At 48.5% G+C, this 21,158-nt stretch overlaps 1 protein-coding gene across 1 annotated transcript in view; it reads right to left on the minus strand.

Annotated features, from left to right (window-relative positions):
* Window positions 1-18,746: 18,746 nt before the first annotated feature.
* Window positions 18,747-21,158, minus strand: part of MED29 (mediator complex subunit 29) — a 117,078-nt gene continuing 114,666 nt past the window's right edge. Inside the window, exon 4 of the mRNA XM_069644250.1 lies at window positions 18,747-20,836. Within this exon, the coding sequence (XP_069500351.1) occupies window positions 20,606-20,836 (231 nt within the window). The 3' untranslated portion in view covers window positions 18,747-20,605. The remainder of the gene's footprint in view (window positions 20,837-21,158) is intronic.

The raw sequence follows: 21,158 nt of genomic DNA on the forward strand, positions 1-21,158 counted from the left end.
TTAGGGTCTACCCGAGCTTTTTTTCGGCAGAGGTTGATCAGAAGCCCTGAAAAACTGCTCTAGCCGATCCATACAGCCCTCGAATTGCTCCGTGGTCCACTTGGATGACTCAAATGGACCTAGCTGAGTAGGAACCGTGTTCTCTGCCCCAAGGCATTGAGAGCATCTCCTCAGGGTGCTTGAGAGGGGTACCTGGCTTTCTTCGTAAGAGTCTTCGGGATCGTCTTCCAAATCCGTGGAAAACTTTTCGGCAGATTGACCCATAACTGTGGGCGGAACCGGTACTAGGCCCACCGCCGTAGCAATCCTATTGATGCTCTTACGGATAGTCACTGAATCTTCGGGAGACAACGCCTCCGATGATGTGTCGGCAGTGAAAATGTCCTCCGCGGCTCCAGAAGGGCCAGCGGATGGCTTCTCGGGTAGAGGCCTACTCGTAGTTTTCAGACCTGTACGGGCCTTGGAATCCGTCAAAGTTTCTTGTTCAGAAACTTCGGCGCATGTAGTTTGGGGAGTAGCACCCTTGTTATGTGTGTTATACCCAGTCGTCATGCGCTGCTGCGGATGCGGGGAAGGCTTCGGATCAAACCGATCCGTGGGTGCCGCCGAAGTTTCCGGCGGACCCGTTGGCGCTTTCGCCTTCTTCGACAAAGTCGTTGAGGAGGGCTCTTGGGTTGTGTGCTTTGCGCGGTGCGATTGTACACCCCTGTCACTGGGTGTGGTCCCTGCAGCAAGACCGGAGTCGAGCCTGGAAGGGTCGGGGACGGGCGTGGCGGCCACAGAATAGTCCACCTCAAGGTCTATAACGTCCGCGTTGGACGTTTGGTCATCCGATGTACCCCCGTCACTTTCGACTGGTGTCGCGGCAGTGGAGGGAGGCTCCACGCGTGACATTCCGTGCGCGGCCCACCGCTTCAACCAGCGCTCCTTAAGGGTTTAGGGAGTTTACACGCCGAACAACGATTTTCGTCATGCTCGGGGGGGGGGGGGGGGGGGGGGAGACAAGCGTTACACAACATGTGCTAGTCTTTCCACGGATATCTGACCCTACACACAGAGCAAAATCTAAAGGAGTCCTTTCCATAGCAGAAGGGAAGGGTGACCAGACCAAAAAGGAAAGCAGTGGAAAAGAGGAAAGACATAATAACAGTATGGCAAACCCCGAGCCCACTCTACCTACTGTGTAGGCCGGCCAGAAGGCCCGACCACGTGGAAGTCCGAACGCCGGACCTTAGGCGCCGGAACCCACAGCCGTAGACGATTCCCCCGTAGTCTTCGTCGAAGATGTTCTTGATGGGCGAAGTGACTTAACGGGGATTAAACCGACAATTCGGTAAGATAAACAATGTCTCATGAAGCGCTCCGCTATAGGGCGACTAGTTATCTGGGCGGAAAAAAAACAATCTGAGGGACCTCGGTGCGTGAGGGATTTTGGGTACTACACACGTCACAATAGGGATAGTGTTTCAGACACGCCTACGCCGACTTCCCACTTCGGTCCCCCGAAAGACAAGATGCAATACTCCGCGGTTACCACTGGATGTCGGACCATATGCACAGCATGTGATTCTAAGCAGATTAACAAGCATCAGAAATATATTTTTAATACAAAGCTTTGGTCAGTGTTTCCTTGTGCCATAGTACTGTAGGCCTATTGTGTAAACCCTGAATAATGCTCATCTCCCTCTTGAGATAGGTCTGACTGCTCAGCCACAGCTACCAACTAAATCTTTGTGGTACAGACTGATACCAAAGGGGATTTATTGCTCTCACCTGTAGTCCTAGTCTTCTGTAGTGCTCCCTAAGGGAACTGCACAGGATTCTGCCTAAAAATGGCCTGCAGTGACTCGTCCACTGCCTTGCCGAACAAGTTGTTCCCGTCGAAGGGCATGTCCAGTACCCTCGTCTGTACGTCCCAACCCAGCCATGTCAGCGATGGCAGACGATGTTGCCCATCTGGCGGAAGATGTCCAAGGCCACCGTGATGGCGTGGTCCGAAGCCACCTCACCACCTCCTAAGATTTCAAGGGCCTCTGCTCTCTTGTCGTCTGGGAGGAAGACCAGGAGATGGGCGATTTTAAACCACAGCTCCCCATCGTAGCGGGCCACGATAACGAGAGCGTTGGCCGCCTTAATGACGTCCTATGGTATCCAGTTTATTCGCCTCGCCGTCCAGCAGGGAAGTGGAAGTCGACGCGGTCGTCCCAGCAGATTTCTTCTTGGCCGCCGCGGAGACCACAGAGTCCAGGGATGGCTGCGCTCTGTGGCACATTGGTGCAGAGTCTGGGACCCGGTACTTCTTCTCATACTGGTCTCCCCCATCCGGGGCCGAGGATGGGTTCTTCAGGAGGGCCAGCCCCTCGTCCCAGATGTTGTCCAACAGTGGGACCGAGAGCACAGACTTCCTCTGGGCTCTCGTTGCTGATAAAGGAATCCCTCCTTCTGCTCCTCGGGGTATAGCTGAAAAAGCTCCGAGGCCCTAGCGATCATGGCGTGAAACGAGCCAATTTCGTCTGGGGGAGAAGCCCAGGGTGGGGGCGACGGGAGATCTGTTCCGTCGTAGTCTGTCTCCGTCTCGTCCCTCGGATGAGGGGATGGAGTTGAAGGATGGAAGGGTGGGGGCGGATGGACTCGCCTCCGCTTGGGTGAAGGGATTCCCGCCGGGCCAGGGGCCGCTGGATCATCCGCCGGAGGCAAAGGCATCCTTGTTCTCATTTCTGAACACAGGGTGTGCAGGGCTAGCAAGATGTCCTCCGACTGGTCAGTCGGTGGTTGCGACGGGAATGTCGGCAGTGGCGTGGTGTCCTCCGGTTCCTCGTTGAGCTGCCGTTCCTCGTCGGCTCCCCCATCGGTCTCCACGTCCACCTCATCGCGGTCCTTCCCATAGGATCTGACCTCGACAAATTTCTTGTCCAGGACTGACTTGAGGCCCAATAGCTCATCCTCGGAGGAGATATCTGAGTCTGGTAGGACTATTGCCCCCGCCCCCATTCTCGGCCAGGGGCTTCACGGGGGTCTTTGCAATGGGCAGGAAAAACAATTCCCTCTGGGAGGGCAGGGAAACTCTTTGTTTTGAGATCGTCTCCACTGGGGCCGCATCTGTGGGCCACTTCCTCAATCGAAGCCTTAGCCAGGTGAATCTGGGCCTTAACGACCTTTGGCGCATCTGAAGCCTTCACCGTGAGGGGGGGCGGAGGGGTCACTGCCTCACTCTCCCTCAGGGTCGACCGTGGCTTCTCCCGAAGCTTACCCGGGTTTTCCGACTTCCTCTTAGTCAAGCCGGAGCGTTGGCTCGTGGTTGAGGTCGTCGCTGAGGCTGCGCCCGGCCTGACAGCCACTGAGCCGGTACCTACAGTGCTCCCAGTGCCCACGGACTCACAGTGCTTTGCCTTATGTTGGGCCTCTGTCGCCGGAGCGCCCTCAAAGGTCTGAGAAGACCGCTCAGACTTCTTCTTGGGCTCACCTGTCGCCGGGCTCTTCGCCTCCAGCCTGACAGCGAGCCGTTTGCGACGGACCTTCACGGTACGGATGGACATTTCCTTGCAGAAGGCACAGACCTCCTCCATGTGCGACTTGTCGGAGTGCAGGCAGTAGAGGCACCGGGAGTGCTCATCCTCCTTGAAGACGTTCTGTAGTCCACATCCTGGGCAGATCCTAAACAGCTTGGATCCAACGGGCGTCAAGTCTCCTTTGTGTTCGGCCATGTCCACGCAGGGTAGGCATCAAAGATCTTCCGGAATCCTCCAAGAAGTGAAATTTGACGAAATTCCACCCTTGAGGGGCAGAGAGATTTCCGAAATGGGTCCCTGTTGAGCTTGAGGCTCGATTTGACTGAAAAAATAAGGAGTAAACTCTTTGAAAAAACGCAATACGCAGTAAAAGCTTGAGAGCCAAGCACAAGAACTCCCAACAGTTGAACATGTGGTAAAAATCTGAAGATGGCTGCCAGAGGAGGGGCTTAGGTAGAGGGCAGTCATTGGCTGGGGGGCAGTATGACCCAGAGACCAGTGATTGGTTATTAGTAGAAAGACAGTTAAGAAAGGAAACTGATTTCTTTACCAAGGATTACCAGCCTGACGACAGGGACTATTCATGAGCATGTGAATCCATGCCAGACCCCATGCTGGAGAACCTTAAGAATTTGAAAGCCGGGAGACTCTGGGCATGTTGAAAACTTGTCCACCATCTGCACAATGTGATGAGCCCGCAACTTGGGAGGCGAGCACTTCCCCAAGGACGTGTCTAGCACAGCACTGATGTACTGGAGCTGTTGGGAAGGTGTCAGATGCGACTTCTTGAAATTCAGGGAGAAGCCCAGCCTGTGGAGGGTGTGGCAGGTGAGACCGAGGTGATCCAACGCCCGATCAGGAGAGCGTGCCTGGATCAGCCAGTCGTCCAGGTAGGGTTAGATGTGAATACCCCCCCCCCCTCTCCCCACCTCGCCTGAGGTACACTGCCACCACCGCCATTAGCTTAGTGAAGACCCTCTGGGCGGATCTCAATCCGAATGGCAGTACCCGAAACTGAAAGTGTGAGTCGCCAGCCACAAACCTCAGGTACTTTCTGTGCTTGGGATGAATCGGCACATTAAAGTAAGCATTCTGTAGGTCCAGAGACACCAACCAATCCTGAAGTTGAAGGGCCTGGAGGACTTGAGAAAGAGTAATCATCTTGAACTTGTCCTTCCTGAGAAGTTTTTTCAACCAACGCAAGTCTATGATGGGTCTCAATCCCCAGTCTTTCTTCGGAATCAAAGAATAAGGGGAATACCATCCCTTGTTCCTCTCCGCTGCAGACACCAGTTCTATAGCGCTTTTCTCCAGCAGGATTAGGATTTCCTGCGCAAGGAGCAGATCCGGAAGCTTCAAAGAGAGTTTTCCCGGTGGTTTGGCTTGAGGCCGCTCAAGGAAGGGAACGCAGAAGACATGGGCTATGGTATCCAGAACAGACGCATCTGAAGTAATGGCTCACCATTCTTCGAGATGCTGAGACAGTCTGCCCCCAACCGGCGAACCATGGGACATGGCCTCATGACTGTTTGGAAGCAGCTGCGGCAGTGCCTGAAGGCAAGAGGCAGCTGCCCGAGCGGCTTTGGTACCACGATTTCACAGACCACCACAGGTACTTTTTCGCTGGCCCCTTTGATGACGGACGGCCCCTCTCATTCTACCAAAGGAGGAGTAGTAATGAAAAGAACCTCCCCTCCATTGCTGTCCCCTAAGACGAAAAGGCGGAGGTTGACGCACAGCTGTGCTTAAAGATTTAGCAGCAGCTGTCGAGGTCTGCAACTTCTCAAGACTCTAGTCAGCCTTGCTGCCAAACAAATGTGTGCCATCAAAGGGCATGTTCAGAAGACGGGCCTGCACATCCGGAGCAAAACCAGACTTCCGCAACCACGCAAATCTGTGTATAACGGGGCTCGCAGCCATGCATCGGCTAACACTGTCGGACGTATCCAAACCAGACTGAAGGGATTCGCACATGGCATCCTTGCCGTCTTGCACGAGAGCAAGGAACCCATCCCTTTCCTCTCCCTCAGGAATATGTCAGCCACTAAAGAAACAGTTCCACAGAGTGTGTGAGAACCTTGCCAAGGCACAAGTAGAGTTGGCTGATTTCAAGGCCATGTTCCAAGCAGAAAACACCTTCCAGGCCCAGCTGTCGAAGCGCTGGTCGTCCCTATCCGGAGTGATGGTAGGGTACGCTGCCTGTCTTGAGGTGGCCGTAGCCGCCTGAACCACCAAACTCTCGGGAGTGGGGTGAGTAGATAAATAGCTGGAGTCGCTAACGGAAGGGCGGTACTTCTTTGTCAAAGAAGTATTAACAGCCGGAAGAGATTCCGGGGACTGCCGGGTCAGAGGACGGACCTTGATCTAAGATGTCCGTTAGATCATCCTGCACAAAGTCTTCAGGAGGTCTGGAACAGCCCAGATACTCGGAGACCCTAGCCATGAGCCTCCGGTACGAAGACTCTGCATGGGCCCAGGCTCAGGCCTACCAAATTCCACTTCCGGAGAAGTGTCCAACCCACTGGCATCATGGAGGGTCTGCCTCAACTCCTCCAACTGACTGTCTCCAGAAAAAAGTGGAGCTTCGTCAAGTTCACCAGGGTCCTCAAACTCAGACCTTTCTTCCTCTTCATATATGTCAGCCAGAGGAAGTTGAAACCCAGGCCTGGTGACAGAGGAGGGCCTCGAGTCCAAAACCGGCCTCACAGACTTTGCCGTAGTTTTCCTAGGAGGATCCACCACATAAGGGTACTCCAAAGGCAAATTTCGGGGAAAAATACCCAAAGGTGCAGAAGGCTTCGATGCAGAGTCAACAACCTCGACATCACGAGCACCGAAGGCTTCGGCATCGACACTGGTGCCGACGGCGCAGTGGGCTGATAAGGTGGCAAAGCGCTGACGTCCGAGTCAGACGGACATGGTGCCGACGAGTCGACACCGGCATCGAGCCCTTAGAAGGTTGCAAAGGTCTCGCTGGGGACGAGGACCGAGACCTACAAGCACGTCTCTTTCGACTCTCCGAAGCCTGGTCCGAACGGGACCTCGAAGGTTCCCTAAGCGAGTTGCGTCGCTGACCCGAGCCCGAAGGCGTGCGAGCCACGGCACAAGATCGAACCTGGCCGGCTTCATTAGAAGGCGCGACCGGACCCGTACCCTGCGAATGAAAGATTGCTAACATTTGCTCCTTAAAGGCAGCCCATTCCTCCGGAGTCGAGGACTTCATCAGGCATGCCACTTACCTCGCGGCTCCCACCTCTGAGGACGGGGAAGCAGACCGATGACGGCGCTTCTGCAAATGCTGCGACGAAGAAGAATGGCGGAAACCACTCCGGGACTGAGAACCCCGGGCCTCCACCCGACGCAGTCGCCCCTCGAGTGGTCGGTGGACACCCCTTTGGACCTGGATTTTCGGGACTTACTGGGTTTAGAACCCCTACCTCCATAGAGCTTCCCTTTCTGCAAGTCCTTGGCAGTCAGCGACTGGCATTTCGAACAGTTGTCGGTGTCATACTACTCCCCCAAGCACCACAAACAAATGCGATGCGGATCGGTGATGGACATTTTCGACTTGCAGTCCCGGCAGGTCTTGAAGCCAGACCGCATAGTCAGAGGGGTCGAAGAAAAGGACATCACAACGATGAACACACAAGGCGCGCCGAGTTTCACGAAGCAACACGTTCGCAGAAAAATCGGAACTGAGGCTGCGGGTGCCGTGCGTCCCATTTATAACATCCGGTGACGTCGCCCTCGACAGAGGCCTTCGAGGGACATCGACCCGACGTCATTGACGCAGGACGCCCTCTGCTGAAAAAGTTTCCGAAATGCACAGCTGTGGACATTACATGTCAAAGATATGGAATACGTTGGAGGACACAATCCATTCGAAATTATTGATATATGGGTCCGGTCTGCAGACTCACTACCTGATTCGGGGTCCACAGGCACCTCTGGGACAATCTCTGCAGACATTGGACACACCTGCTGATAGAATGGTGAAAAGTGTGAGCTGCATCAGCTATTTCGATACAGTCGCCATGTTGGATTTGCAGACAGCCGCAGGTGTCCGCAGAAATCGCAATAAAAACATATTAAAAAACACAAAATTGCACTTATCAAACTAATGAAACAATCTCTGGGGCATTGAGGGGTGATGAGGATGGGAAATGGCTGTAGAAAAGCCCCACAACTGGTGGTTTTCCACCTTTGCAATTCGCAAAATGTTTGTGGCAGCCCTGTAATGTTCGCGAGCATCTCAAATTATCGGGTGCATCCATACATATTTTTGCATTTATAGGGTTGGTGAAAAGCAGTTTTTGGATGGGTTGTAACTTTGGTGCCACTGAATGAAACTGCATGAAATTTTGTGATATTCTAGATCCGACCTTGAATGTTTCTACAAACTTTGGGGCGGTCTTCCCAAAAGGGAACAAAATTAGACAGGCGGCCAAAATATTTGAAAGACTTCTACATTTTGTGCCGTTTCACGACTCTGCACAAAAGTTTGCAAAAAGATTTAAGACCCAGATTTTAATGTTTAAAGTTTGGTGTTATTTTGTGAAGAAGGGGCAAAATTAGAGGGGGGTTTGAACATTTTCTAGATGTCATACCTTTGTTCCCGGTTGACGAATGTGTACAAAACATTTTAGAACGATTATAGACCGAACCTTGAAAGCCTGTGCAAATGGATTTCGTCAAGCAGGAGCTAAGTTATGACAAAATTTGCAAGGACCTGAAAGCATGGTTTTGCAAATGTGCCTCCGTTGCATTTTTATGAAGTGTCATAATGTAGGTACAAAAAAATAGTGATATAATTTTGGTGACTGAGGTAAAGACTGTGGCCATGGGCAGTGGCCAGATTGTCTGAGTCAATCTGGGTACTGGCCATGACCACGAGGGACTGGCAATGGGGTTAAAGTGGGCATGGCCACCAGGGAATGGCTATGTAGTAAAGTTTTTGAAAGTCAGGATAGGTTTGAATGGGAACATTTTTTTTTGCCTGTGGCTAAAATTCTGCACATGGCTACAGCTCGAAGTGCTGCACAGGATTGCATCAACGCATTGCTTGGACTACTGCTGCATACACTCAGACAATGCTAATCAGCCAACGTGGTCACCTGGCCACCCCTTCAAATCATGAACCACCTTTATTTGCAACCATACCGGGACAAGACATTGGGATTGCATGCAGGAATCATTTCCTTAACCTCGCAGCAATGACTGGGCCGCAACCCACACACATTGAGAAAAACCCTAGAGTCTAAAGACTTGTTGGCTGACTTCTAAAGAATAAATATAGAGCCAACCATCTTTTTCAAGACTGCTTTATTACGACAGTCGTTACTTATTGAATAACCAGGCGCTAAGGTGAGCAGGGCTCACTCTCCTATTCGAAACCTAAGACTTGAAGGAAGGGCACCTTCACAAAAGAACCCCATCACTAGCAGCAGGGTAATCCTTTTAAAGTACTAGATGAAGTGCTGTGATGTACCCATTCTACTACCCTGCAAATACTTGACAATCGTGTACTCTTTCATTATTGGGGCATGCAGCATGGTCGAAGCTCTAGATTTGAAAGGGAAAACATTTTACTTGCGGCTACAGCCTGAAGTGATGTACTGAATTACAACAAACCTGCGTGAGCAGCATCAGTAAGGACCTGAAAGCATGCTTTTGCAAATCTGTTATTTTATTTTTCCAAAGTGTCCAAATGTAAGCAAAAAAATGGTGCTATAAGTTTGGTGCATGGATAATGGGCCTGGCCCTTGGCAAGAACGATTGCTTACTCTGATTTACTTATAGGTGCATGCGTCATGGCCGAAGCTCTAGTTTTAAATGGGGGGGGGGGAAATGTGGCTTACAGCTGTTGCCTGGAATGCTGGATGGAATTGCAGCAAACCTTTGCGAGGAGCATTGCAAGGACCTGGAACAATGCTTTTGCAAATCTGTCTTGCGTTTGACTTTTGTTGAAAGTGTTGAAACGCAAGTACAAAAAGTAGTGATAACTTTTCTGCTGTGGGCAGTGGGCCTGGTCCTTGTCACAGACAAATGTCTACTCTGATTTGCCTATTGGGGTATGCGTCATGGCCGAAGCACATGCCGGGTAAGTGCAGCGGATAACGGGGTGGTTTGGTGGGACTGGGGGTCATGGATGAGCCTCATGCCCTAGGCAATTGAACAACGACTTGCATCCCCAGCATGCATTGCTGATAACAATACACAGAAGTATGTGTTGGAAAAAATATGTTTGTTAAGGAGGTTTATAGTTGTAAGAGGAATTATTAATAATATATATAGTGATTTAACATTATGAAACATTTTCACTTCTAAAAACCTATTCAATTGACAGAAAAAAAACTTTGTTAAAGGGACGTTACAGTTAAGATATACCCCACCCTTTGGACTCCTGTGCCCCAGCAGTTAGCTAGTGGGCTACTACCTTGGCACTTTCCTCCTGGGCTCTCATGAGCACGTGTCCATCTGCACAGCCCCTTTTATTTATGGAGTTCTCTCACTGTAGAATGCATATGTAAGAGCACTATGTATAATTTGTTGGTATAAGTATGGGAAATGCTGATGCAAACGATTAGTAGCACGTTGTGAAGTGGCAGTTGGAAGTGTAATATGTTAATGGGGAATATGTAGAGTTTTTTTTAAAAGCGATTGTGGATATATGTGTGAATGGTTTAAATCAGGCAAAGAGGGAGTGTTACAAACATAACAGTTAAGAGTAGAAGGGCTGTCTTGTGTGATGGTGTACATGTGCAATCTGGGTTTTCTAATAATGCATGGGCTAAACAGGGGAATGCGGAGACTGGATAGTCTCAAGGACAATGGATTATGGTTTTTATTGTATACTAGAGAGAATTTCAGAAAGGACATTGTTTCTGTGCTTTTTTCTTTTTCTCTAGTATACAATTGTCCTTTATTTCCATTAGCATAGTAGAACATGCTAATGGAAATGTTGGAGAATGTTACTTAATCGAAATACTTCACTGAAAAATGTAAAGTAGATGGAATCTATAAGCCTATTTTTTTGTCCTAATTTTTAACTGTGAAATGTGGTTCCTAAAGGAACCTTTATTTTTAATGTTTGTTTGGTTGTTTTTGCAGGAGAGTCCTGAAAGTAAGGTGGGAAGGGAAATGAAGAAAGGGGCACCAACCACAAATATGGAGGGGCAAGTGGACAGGGGAAAATATTCCACGTGTGTTACAAGGGCAATGTTTCTCATGGTCCTTGATTATAGCTTCAAAAGCACTTCAAAATTGCTCCCCCATGCAGAGTGGTGTGTTGCAGTATATAGAGAGTACTGTTCTCTTAGGAAAATATGGATCAACATCCTCTTATCGCTCGCAAGATAGCTGGTGGGATTTTGTGTCCCACAGGAGTAGGCTATGTGTTTACAGTATTGGTTGAGGAAGATTAGATAGAGGAAGACAGCCTAAGAAATGAACAGCCTTTCTGGGAGCATTGCAGTGGTTGGATTTGGTGTGGCAGCGCACAGAGGTGGTCCCGTAGGAGTACTGCCCAGGTAGTCCGCAACTGAGTATAACATTGCACTCGTTGCAATCAGTGCATTTCACTTTGGTAGCTTTAGCATTTGGTACATTCCCAACAGTGGTAAAGAACTGCCACACCCATGATTCTCTCTGGGTGCTAGAGGTTGGCACTTCCTCTACCTCATCTTCCTGGTCCTCATCATTGTCGTTTGAAGTATTGTGCTTATTTCGTTGTGTAGGTCCTCCAGGTGGTGGCAGCTCTTACTCGTACTTTGAGCTTCAAATTTCATAGATGAGCTGAAAAATGCAGATCCAAACTGGTCCCGAAGCACAGACCCATTCGCGAAGTGTGGACACGTTGGCGAACACATCATCATGCTGCGCACGCAAGGTCATGTGACACTGTCCGGAGTCTGCAGTGGCGTCAGACGTTCACGAGCATTGGCGAACACAAAACAGTGAAAAAAGTGTATAGCCGTGTTAAAAATGATGCTAGAAGGTGGGGAATGGCAGAGGTATAAGGTGAAACTTTCTAAATTGGACACAAATCTTGCTATATTGGGGAAGTATGATATTAGTAAGTTATAGGAAATTGGGGTGCACTGGTAAAATAAAACTGAAATTCACTGAAAAAAACTTTATACCTGTAACCATAACGTCCATTTTAATAAACTAAAACCCCCAGAAATTTGCCAGTTATGGCACGCTAAGCAACCATAACTTGCACCACCACCGTGCACTGCTAAGACTCACGCCCAGGACATGAAAGATGACATCACAAATATCATTGATGACATCACATATCTGGGCAACTTCTTTTTGTTTACTGACATGATTAGGATAGTTTTTTGTTTTTACTGACAATGAGAATTTCCAAAATTTTTAAAAGGTGCTAATGTTATGGTCATGTTTTGGTGCAGTTTCTTTCTTCCTTCCTTACTTTAGTTTCTCTGCATGTGCCACTAATTTTTATGCCTTGTGGGTTTTTGCATGCATTTTTTCTACTAACACAAGTGTATGGTAAGTTTTCAATTGTTACCTATTTATTCCATGTTTAACATTACTCAAAACTCTCATAAGGTAGCATTTCTTATTTTACTAACGGAAAATATCAGATGAAAAATATTGTACTTCTATGGTACATGCTGCAACCATTGCCTATATGCATATATGATTCGGTTCCTCTATTAACACTAATATAATGTTTTGTTGACATAAGTACATTAAATAATGGAGCTTTTCGGTTTTACTTGTAACCATAACAATGAATATTATATATATATATATATATATATATATATATATATATATATATATATATATATATATATATATATATGGGATACATTACTCACCGTAATCGTATTTCTGATGCTTGTATCTGCTTAGATTCACATGCTGTGCATAGGCCGACATCTAGTGGAAGCTGCGGAGTATTACAGTTTGTTTTTCGAAAGTCGAAAATGGGCGTCGACACAGGCGTGCCAGTAATACTATCCCTAGTGTGACGTCCACTGTACCCAAGATCCCTCACGCGTCTAGGATCCTCAGATTGTATTTTTTTTTTTTTTTCTGACATGAGGAAGCATGAGGAGTAGCGTGAGTACAGATAATCCAAGCAGATAGACAGAAAGGTAAGACTACAAGTAATCATGCGCCTTCTCTCGGAGGGGAGGAAGGGTGGGTCGCATGTGAATCTAAGCAGATACAAGCATCAGAAATACGATTACGGTGAGTAATGTATCCCTTCTGAGGCTTGTGGAATCTGCTTAGATCACATGCTGTGCATAGATTAGCGAGCAGTACCAGAAGAAGGAGGTGGGATGTGAGAAGGGTCATGAGCAAACAGGTGTCTTAGAACCGCTTGTCCCACTTGTGTATCTGTCTTGGAATGAGTGTCAATGCAGTAATGCTGAGTAAAAGTGTGAATAGAGCTCCAAGTAGCTGCTTTGCAAATGGTGTCGAGGGGAACATTTGCAATGAAAGCCAGAGTGGCACCAATGCCTCTAGTAGAGTGGGCCCTTGGCGTAAAAGGCAGAGTCTTTTCAGAAAGAGAGTAACACAGCTGTATACAGTTGATAATCCACTTCGAGATAGCGCCCTTAGAGACGCGATCCCCCTCTCTGCCTGTAGCTACGGAGACAAACAGTTGATCTGTTTTCCTTAGCGGTCTGGTTTTATTTACATAGTATAGGACCGCCCTACGCACATCTAGGGTGTGTAGTTTCACCTCAGCCGAGCTTTGCGGGTTTTGGAAGAAAGCCGGAAGCTCGATGGACTGGTTTACATGGAACTTGGATATGAATTTAGGTGAGAACCTAGGGTGTGTGCGTAAAACCAGTTTGTCCTTGTGGATAGTAAAGAAAGGATCCTGCACTGACAGAGCCTGAATTTCACTGACCCTTCTTATGGAGGTAATGGCTACTAAGAAGGCCGTTTTATAAGTCAGGTGTTTGAGACTACTTTTATGCATGGGTTCGAATGGGGGTCCCATGAGCTTAGCTAGCACCACGTTGAGGTCCCATCCTGGCGGTGGGTTCGAAATAGGAGGGTGAAGTCTCTTTACTCCTTCCATGAAGGCTTTAACCACTGGTACTTTCCACCACGAGACCTTGTTACGGGATGTGGTGTAAGCCGAGAGGGCTGCCAGGTGTACTTTCAGCGAGTTAAAAACCAACCCTGCATCCAGCAGGTGGAGCATGTATGTCACAACGTTGGAAGGAGTGCAATCAACCGGGTTGATTTGTTTATTCTGGCACCAGATAACGAATCTTTTCCACTTATCAAAGTAACAGTGCCTTGTATTTGGTTTCCTGGACTCCTTTAGAATGTCCATACACCTCTGTGGTAATTTGAGATGTCCAAACTCTATGACTTCAGGAGCCATGCTGCTAGGTTCATAGAGTTGGGTTCCTGATGCACTGTTTGACCCTGTTGCTGGGACAGTAGGTTGTACCAGGCTGGGAGTCTGATGGGCTTGCACACCGCCATCCTGCGTAGGTGTGGAAACCATGGTTCTCTCGCCCACATGGGAGCAACTAGGATGAGCGTCATCGATTCCTTGTTCATCTTGTACACCACCTTCCTGATGAGAGGAGTTGGTGGAAAAGCGTACGCAAACATCCCTGACCAGTTCATCCACAGGGCATTCCCTTGGGAGTCCGGCTGGGGGAACCTGGATGCAAATCCTGGGCATTGTTTGTTTTCGCTTGTGGCGAATAGGTCTATAGTGGGGAAACCCCACTGAGAGAAGAGATCTTCTACTACGTCTCTGTGAAGGACCCATTCGTGTTCTTCTGGGAGGGAGTCTCTGCTTAGAGCATCCGCTAGGGAATTGAGCTCCCCTGGAACATGTTGCGATGACAGGAAGATGTTCCGTCTGAGTGCCCATATCAATATTTTCTGGGCAAGCTTGGACAGATTTGGCGAACGAGTCCCCCCTTGCTTGTTCAGATAGAACATGGCTGTCGTGCTGTCCGTCCTGATCTGCACCGACAAGTTCAGTAGATGGGGCTCGAACGCCTTTAGCGCTCGGAATACTGCCAGAAGCTCTAGCAGATTGATGTGGTTCTTGGCTACTGAGTGAGACCAGAGACCATGAGCTGTGTGGTGGAGATGGTGAGCTCCCCACCCAGTCAGGCATGCATCTGTAGTCACCACGGCTTGTACTTCGGGTTCGTAAAAGGGTTTCCCCTTTGCAAGATTCTCTCTTGTCCACCAGTGTAGGCTCTGTACGAGTGTTGGCGAAACGACCACTAGATCGTCCCACTGACCACTTGCCTGAGACCACTGTTTCGCCAACCATTCCTGCATGGGACGCATGCGCAGACGCGCGTGGGGGACCAGGTAAATGCATGACGCCATCATGCCCAGTAACCGCATAGCTTTGCGTACTGTTATCTGTTGACCTGACTGATAATGCGGAATTTGCAGAAGTATATTCCGAATTCTCTCTTCCGAAGGGAAGGTCAATCCTTTCTGAGTATCTAGGATAGCTCCTAGAAACTGTTTTGAGGTGCTTGGCACCAGACTTGACTTTTTCTCGTTGATAGAGAAGCCTAATTCGTGGAGGAGGTCGATAGTCCTCTGAATGTTTGACCTGCAAATTCCTGGGGTTTCCCCCGTTATGAGCCAGTCGTCCAGATAAGGGTACACCGGGATTGCCTCCCTGCGTAGGTGTGCAGCTGCCACCGCCAGTACCTTGGTGAATACCCTTGGTGCTGAAGCTATCCCGAAGGGCAGTACCTTGAATTGGTAGTGGCGACTGTCCACCTTGAAGCGCAAGTACTTTCTGTGCGCTGGGAGCATGGAAATATGAAAATAAGCATCTTTCATATCCAAGGTTGCCATGTAATCCCCCTTTTTTAGGAGGGGGATTACCTCTTGTAGCGTGGTCATACGGAATTTTTGGGGCTTGACATACTTGTTGGCAGGCCGTAAGTCCAATACTGGGCGCATTGTCAAATCTTTCTTTGGCACAAGGAAGTAAGTTGAATAGATACCCTTGTTTACCTGGTGTCCTGGGACGAGTTCTATCGCGTCCTTTTCTAGCAGAGTGGCGATCTCCTCGAGAAGGATCCTCTGATGCTCTAGGGAGTGCACTCTTTGTCGTGGAGGATGGTTCCGGGGACGCTGCAGTAGTTCTATACAATATCCTGCGGATACTGTTGACAGCACCCATCTGTCTGAGGTGATCCCTTCCCAAGCCTGGGTGAAGGTGGAAATGCGTCCCCCTACTGGGGTTGCGTGACAAGGGACCTTGAACTGAGCGTCACTGTTTTGGTGGGGGCGTGCCACCTCCCTTGTTGGGGCTGCCTCTGCCTCTTCCACGACCTCTCTTGTTACCCCTGCCGTAACTCTGGGTAGACTGCTGGTTGTTATTCCATTGTGTACCCTGTCCCTGGGCATAGTTGCCTCTTTGTGAATTTTGGCCGCGTGGGCGACGAAAATTACTGTTCCCCCTCTGGTTAGGGGGTTTGTTGGTAAGCTGGCCAAGGGATTTGAGAGTCTCATATTCATCTTTGGCATTTTTAAGTGCGTCTTCGACCGCTTTCCCAAACAATAGGTCGGGTTCCACTGGCTTGTCTATTAAAGAAGCCTGGGTTTCTGTCTTGAATCCCGACTGCCGTAACCACGCATGTCTCTTGATAACAGTACCTTCTGCTATCAATCTCCCTGCGTTGTCCGCGGCGTCGAAAGTTGCTTTTAAAATGCAACCAGACACGGCTCTCCCCTCTGCCGAGATTCGAGCCAGCTGGCCCTTTAACGGTTCTGGAGCAGAGGCAATGAGCGCCGCGACTTCTTCCCATTGATGGCAGTTGTAACTAGCCAACAGGGTGGTGGAATTCGCAATCCTTGCTTGGTAGGCGGACGTTGAGGCTACCTTCCTGCCAAACCCGTAAAGTTTTTTGCTCTCCTTGTCGGGAGGAGCTTCTGATGAAGATAAGGGCGTGCCAGCCCTTTTTCTAGTGTTGGTAACCACTAGGGAATCTGGTTTAAGATGTCCCCTTATATACAGAGGGTCAGACTGGGCTGCCCGGAAAATCTTTTAAATTCTGGGGTTGACAGCTCTGGTGAGGTTAGGATTCACCAGGGAAGGATCTATTCTTCGTTGGATGGATTTGAGGATAGGGATGGTCTGAGCGACCGGTCTCCTCTCTCCTACAAACTCCTCCGCGAAGTCCCTTTCCTCCTGTACACCGTGGGTGTCGATGTGGAAATGTTCCGCTGCTCGAGCGAGAACCTCGTTAAGGAGGGGCTGGTTATCAACTGGAGAGTCGGTAACTGGGGCTTCGCTTTGTACTGGGGAATCTATTCTGTAAATTTCCTGCTCATCTTCTCCCTCCTCCAGGTTCTCATCATCTGCATAGTAATCTGTCCCGGTTTGTTCTTCCATAATTTCAAACTCCTGGTCCTCTTCAGGGAAAACTTGTCCCTGGTAACTGGGGAGTGGAGTAGAATATGGAGTGGAGTAAGGCTGAACCTCGAAGGGTTCAGGTCCTTCGAACCGGGGCTTTTTACTTAGCGGGATAGGATCGGAGGAGCCTGAGGGTGTGGCCCCTTGAGGGTTATATGAAAGAAAATGTTCTGGGTTCTTATCATAAAAATCAGCCAAGGAAGACATTCTAGACATAACCCTGTCTATGTCTTCACTGGACCATTCCCTGGAACAGGGTATTACTTTAGTAGGTGCTGATTTATGGGACTTTTCAAGGGTAGACTTGTGTTTGCTTGTCTGCCTAGGGTGAGAGGATGGCTTTACAGGAGTGGAAGGGTGTGCTTTCCGCTGTTTCCCCCCCTCCCCGTGCGTGGAAAAATGTTTTCCCTGTCCCTTGGAGGCCCCAGAGACTTTCGACGCCTGGCGCTGAGGGTCTGGAGAGGTATCTGTGTGCTTCGGGCGTGGGGCCTCACTGGTGTTAACCGCGGTCTCGGTATCTTGGAGCGCGGCCTGGGGGTGGAAGTCGTCTTCGTCTCCCGACGATCGAACTTCCGTTAATGTGTGTAGTGAGGCACTCTTGGCAAGAGTGGATGATTGCCTTGCGTCGTGAGGTGATCTCGATCGAGAGCGCCCAGAGGACACCGAGTCGGACCGTTCTTTTTGTGCCTCTTTCCGGGAAGTCGACGTCGTCGAGGTCCGGTTGGTCTTAGTGTGTTTAGTGTGTGTTAGGTGTGTAGCGCTTGCGTCGCCGGGGGTCTTCCCCATAGCCGCCCTGCCGGACGACCTTCCGAGGTCGGGGACCTGCGCTCGCCGGCTGTCTTTCGACGCCATAATGCCCTCGCCGTCCGAAAGTACGGCGTCGCTGCCATCGCTGAAGGCGCCCTCCGCTGCCATGGCTTCCTGCCTGGCGTGGTGGGCCCAACGCTTTGTCGAACGGTCCTTAAGTGTCTTAGGTTTAAACCTACTACACGCTCTGCAGTTCGCTTCGGGGTGATCCCTCGGCAAGCAGAGATTGCACGTGGCGTGCCTGTCGACCCAAGGGTATTTGCGATTGCACTTGGGGCAGAATTGAAAAGGGGTACCCTCCATACGCACCTTAAGGCAGCGGGCTGCTAAGTGTAGGAATATATAAATGTAACTATATATCAAGAGTGAAGAGTATGTACCACCCCCCACTCTCCCTACTTGTAAGGGCCGAGGCCAGCGGCCTACTAGGCCCGGGCCGAGGCCAGCGGCCTTCCGAGGCCCAGATCCGTCGTGCAGCAGTCGACGGTCGATGACTTCTCCAGCCGTCGTCGAGGTTCGACGTTGGGGTGGGGAAGGGTATGAATAAGAATTATAATTATAATAACAGCAAAAGTATGGCTAAGGCCAGGGAACTCCGCAAGATGCTTCCGACCAGTATGGCGGAAAAAAACAATCTGAGGATCCTAGACGCGTGAGGGATCTTGGGAACAGTGGACGTCACACTAGGGATAGTATTACTGGCACGCCTGTGTCGACGCCCATTTTCGACTTTCGAAAAACAAACTGTAATACTCCGCAGCTTCCACTAGATGTCGGCCTATGCACAGCATGTGATCTAAGCAGATTCCACAAGCCTCAGAAATATATATATATATATATATATATATATATATATATACATACATACATACATACATACATACACACACACACACACACACACACACACACACACACGTGTAAGTTTCGAGATGAAAAAGGGAATGTAGTTGATCAAAAAGTGTTACCAAATTCATAACAACCCAACAGAGGTTATTGTAAACACATAGAACCACCATGGTTAGTACATTTATTGTAGTATGCCGAAGTTTTCCATGGCTAGCAACATTATTCTCGAATATTGACTGTCATTAAAACATTAACCGAAATTTCTCTTCGTTTCCTTTCTAATACTACATAGGGAGCTATTTCTTACAAACTGATCATTTTCCCTGCTGTTTGGGTTGGTGTTCTGGCCGATTTTTACTTGTGTTGGATCCTATGAACGATTTAGTTCTGTAAGACGTGTTGCTTGTTCTCCCTTGGATATGCTGATCACTATTTTGAACTTCTGTACACTTAACAATATTGTTGTCCTTTCCCCTTTGAAAATATGTATTCCAGGTGTACTAACCAAGCATTCATTTTTTTTGCAACTTCAAATATTGTAGAGGCACATTTCTTTTTATATGTTATGTAATACAAAAGTGTTTTGAACATTCATTGGCGCATGATCTAGCCACGTGGAGATGAGCTGAAGTTACAAAAATGTGGGCTGTATATGAGGAGATTCCTGCAATTGGCTCACATTTGCAGCGGCTTCCATACGCCATATTTAATGTAATATAAAGTTTCAGGTGCGGACCCAAGATACTCCCTGACATCTAGCTAGCTTGCTTCATTACAACTCTTCGCGAATAACGCCCGATGTGTTCAATATTTCCATATACGTCTTACCTTAATGTCTGCTGGCGTAATGCAGACCTTTATTGTTGTCTTTCTAGTATTGGGTCAACAATGTCAAGATTTTTGTTTTCTCCAACATTTTTGTAAACTTGTTTTTGCATTTATTTTAATTCCATTTTCCTTTTTTTTGGTAAAATCGCTAGGTTCAGTTCTCATGGTTATAATTGATCAGATCAGCATCTTTTATTACTTACTCTATTCTCTTTCAGATATATTCAACCTTTGTCAGTAGCCTTATCAGGCTCACGCTCATAGACCGTGAAATCTCCAATTACTTGTATTGGTTTCAGTTTACCAATGCTCTACCATTTTTCCCAGGGCACTATCATGATCGTTTTTGGCAGTGCCTTTCCCTCGAGACCTATATTTGGTCCACCTTAGTACAGAAGTGCAACGATTTTGGTGTTAAAGATTTGTAGTCACATTATAATATGTCGAGATTTGGGGCGGGATGAAGTTTGAGTTTTTAGGTATGGTCCTTTTTTGGATGGAGAAAAATAAGAACCATATCTACCAGTATCTCCATGAAGCAAAGCGTTCAAATTAAAGGAATCCTAAAGTATTTCTATGTGAATTTAGCACGCTCAGGCCACATACGACAGTATAGGCATCATTCAAGGAATTCAATCCTTTTTTGCAAGAAACAAAGAGAAAGCAGAACAGAAAACCAACACTGCAGTGTCAATGATTCTCTCATTGAATAACACAAGCTCTCTAGACACACAAACCTATCGCACAGAAAATATGAAAATGTAAAAGTAAAGAAAAAAAAACAAAGCTCCTCCATTCTCATATCAGAAACCTAGAAAACAAGTGTCCCTTCTGGCTAGAAAGGTTATCGAAAGCTGCACATTTGCTGGTGTGAAAGTCACTGTAGACCCACAGAAAAGAAGAGTACAACTGAAATCCTTGGGCCAAAGTCCCCCGCGAATCGCCAAGCTAGTGAACCTGGCTTACACTAGTTGCAGTATCGCCACTGATCTCATGTCCATTCACAAAGACCTGTGGGCCAAATTTCCCCGCCACACTCTACCACACCTTCACCTGCTTGAACAAAAGGTATGGCTTGGCTTAGAGGTTACACAACAATACTTCATCAGCTTGAGGATTCCTTACGATGAAAGCAGCGAGTGGCCAGTGTCGATGTTGTTGTTTGTGTCGGGTGGACGAGTCTTCCCACACTGAACCATCACAGGCCCCCCTGCGTCGGAGGCGTTTTGCCAGTTATCTTTTTGGAACACTCCAGCAGGGCGTTGTGAATGTCCTTGGCACAGGAGATTTGAGATTTGATCATGCTCAGGTATTGAGTGTATGGAAGGCTTTCTGTCTGCACTGCGTCTGGTTTTGTGGCCGTGGGGACCAGGGTCGGGGAGTGCTTGGTGCTGTCGAAGCTCTGAGACAGACACTCGTAGGCCAGCCTCTAAAGGGGGGGGGGGGAGAAGGAAACATGTTAAAATCAGTAAAGTTAGAAAAGGAGTGGTGCACTGAGAGAAATAGCTTGTAAGGGAAGGAAGAAAAAGGAACGTTCAAAAGACACAACAAAAAGGACATGCAATCACAAGCCCTTCATCAAAGGAGAAATTAGCAACTTTATACGCTTGTACTTTCTCAGGACTGACATGCACAAGGTCTCAAACATGGATCTACACAGCAATCCAGCTGCTGAGGACAACCATGCAACACTGCTTATGGCACTAGCATAAATACCGCTCCCCCACCCAATAAAAATCATACCCGTGTAA

Source organism: Ambystoma mexicanum, chromosome 2p (assembly GCF_040938575.1).
Source record: "Ambystoma mexicanum isolate Mex_15411 chromosome 2p, UKY_AmexF1_1, whole genome shotgun sequence".
Taxonomy (NCBI): domain Eukaryota; kingdom Metazoa; phylum Chordata; class Amphibia; order Caudata; family Ambystomatidae; genus Ambystoma; species Ambystoma mexicanum.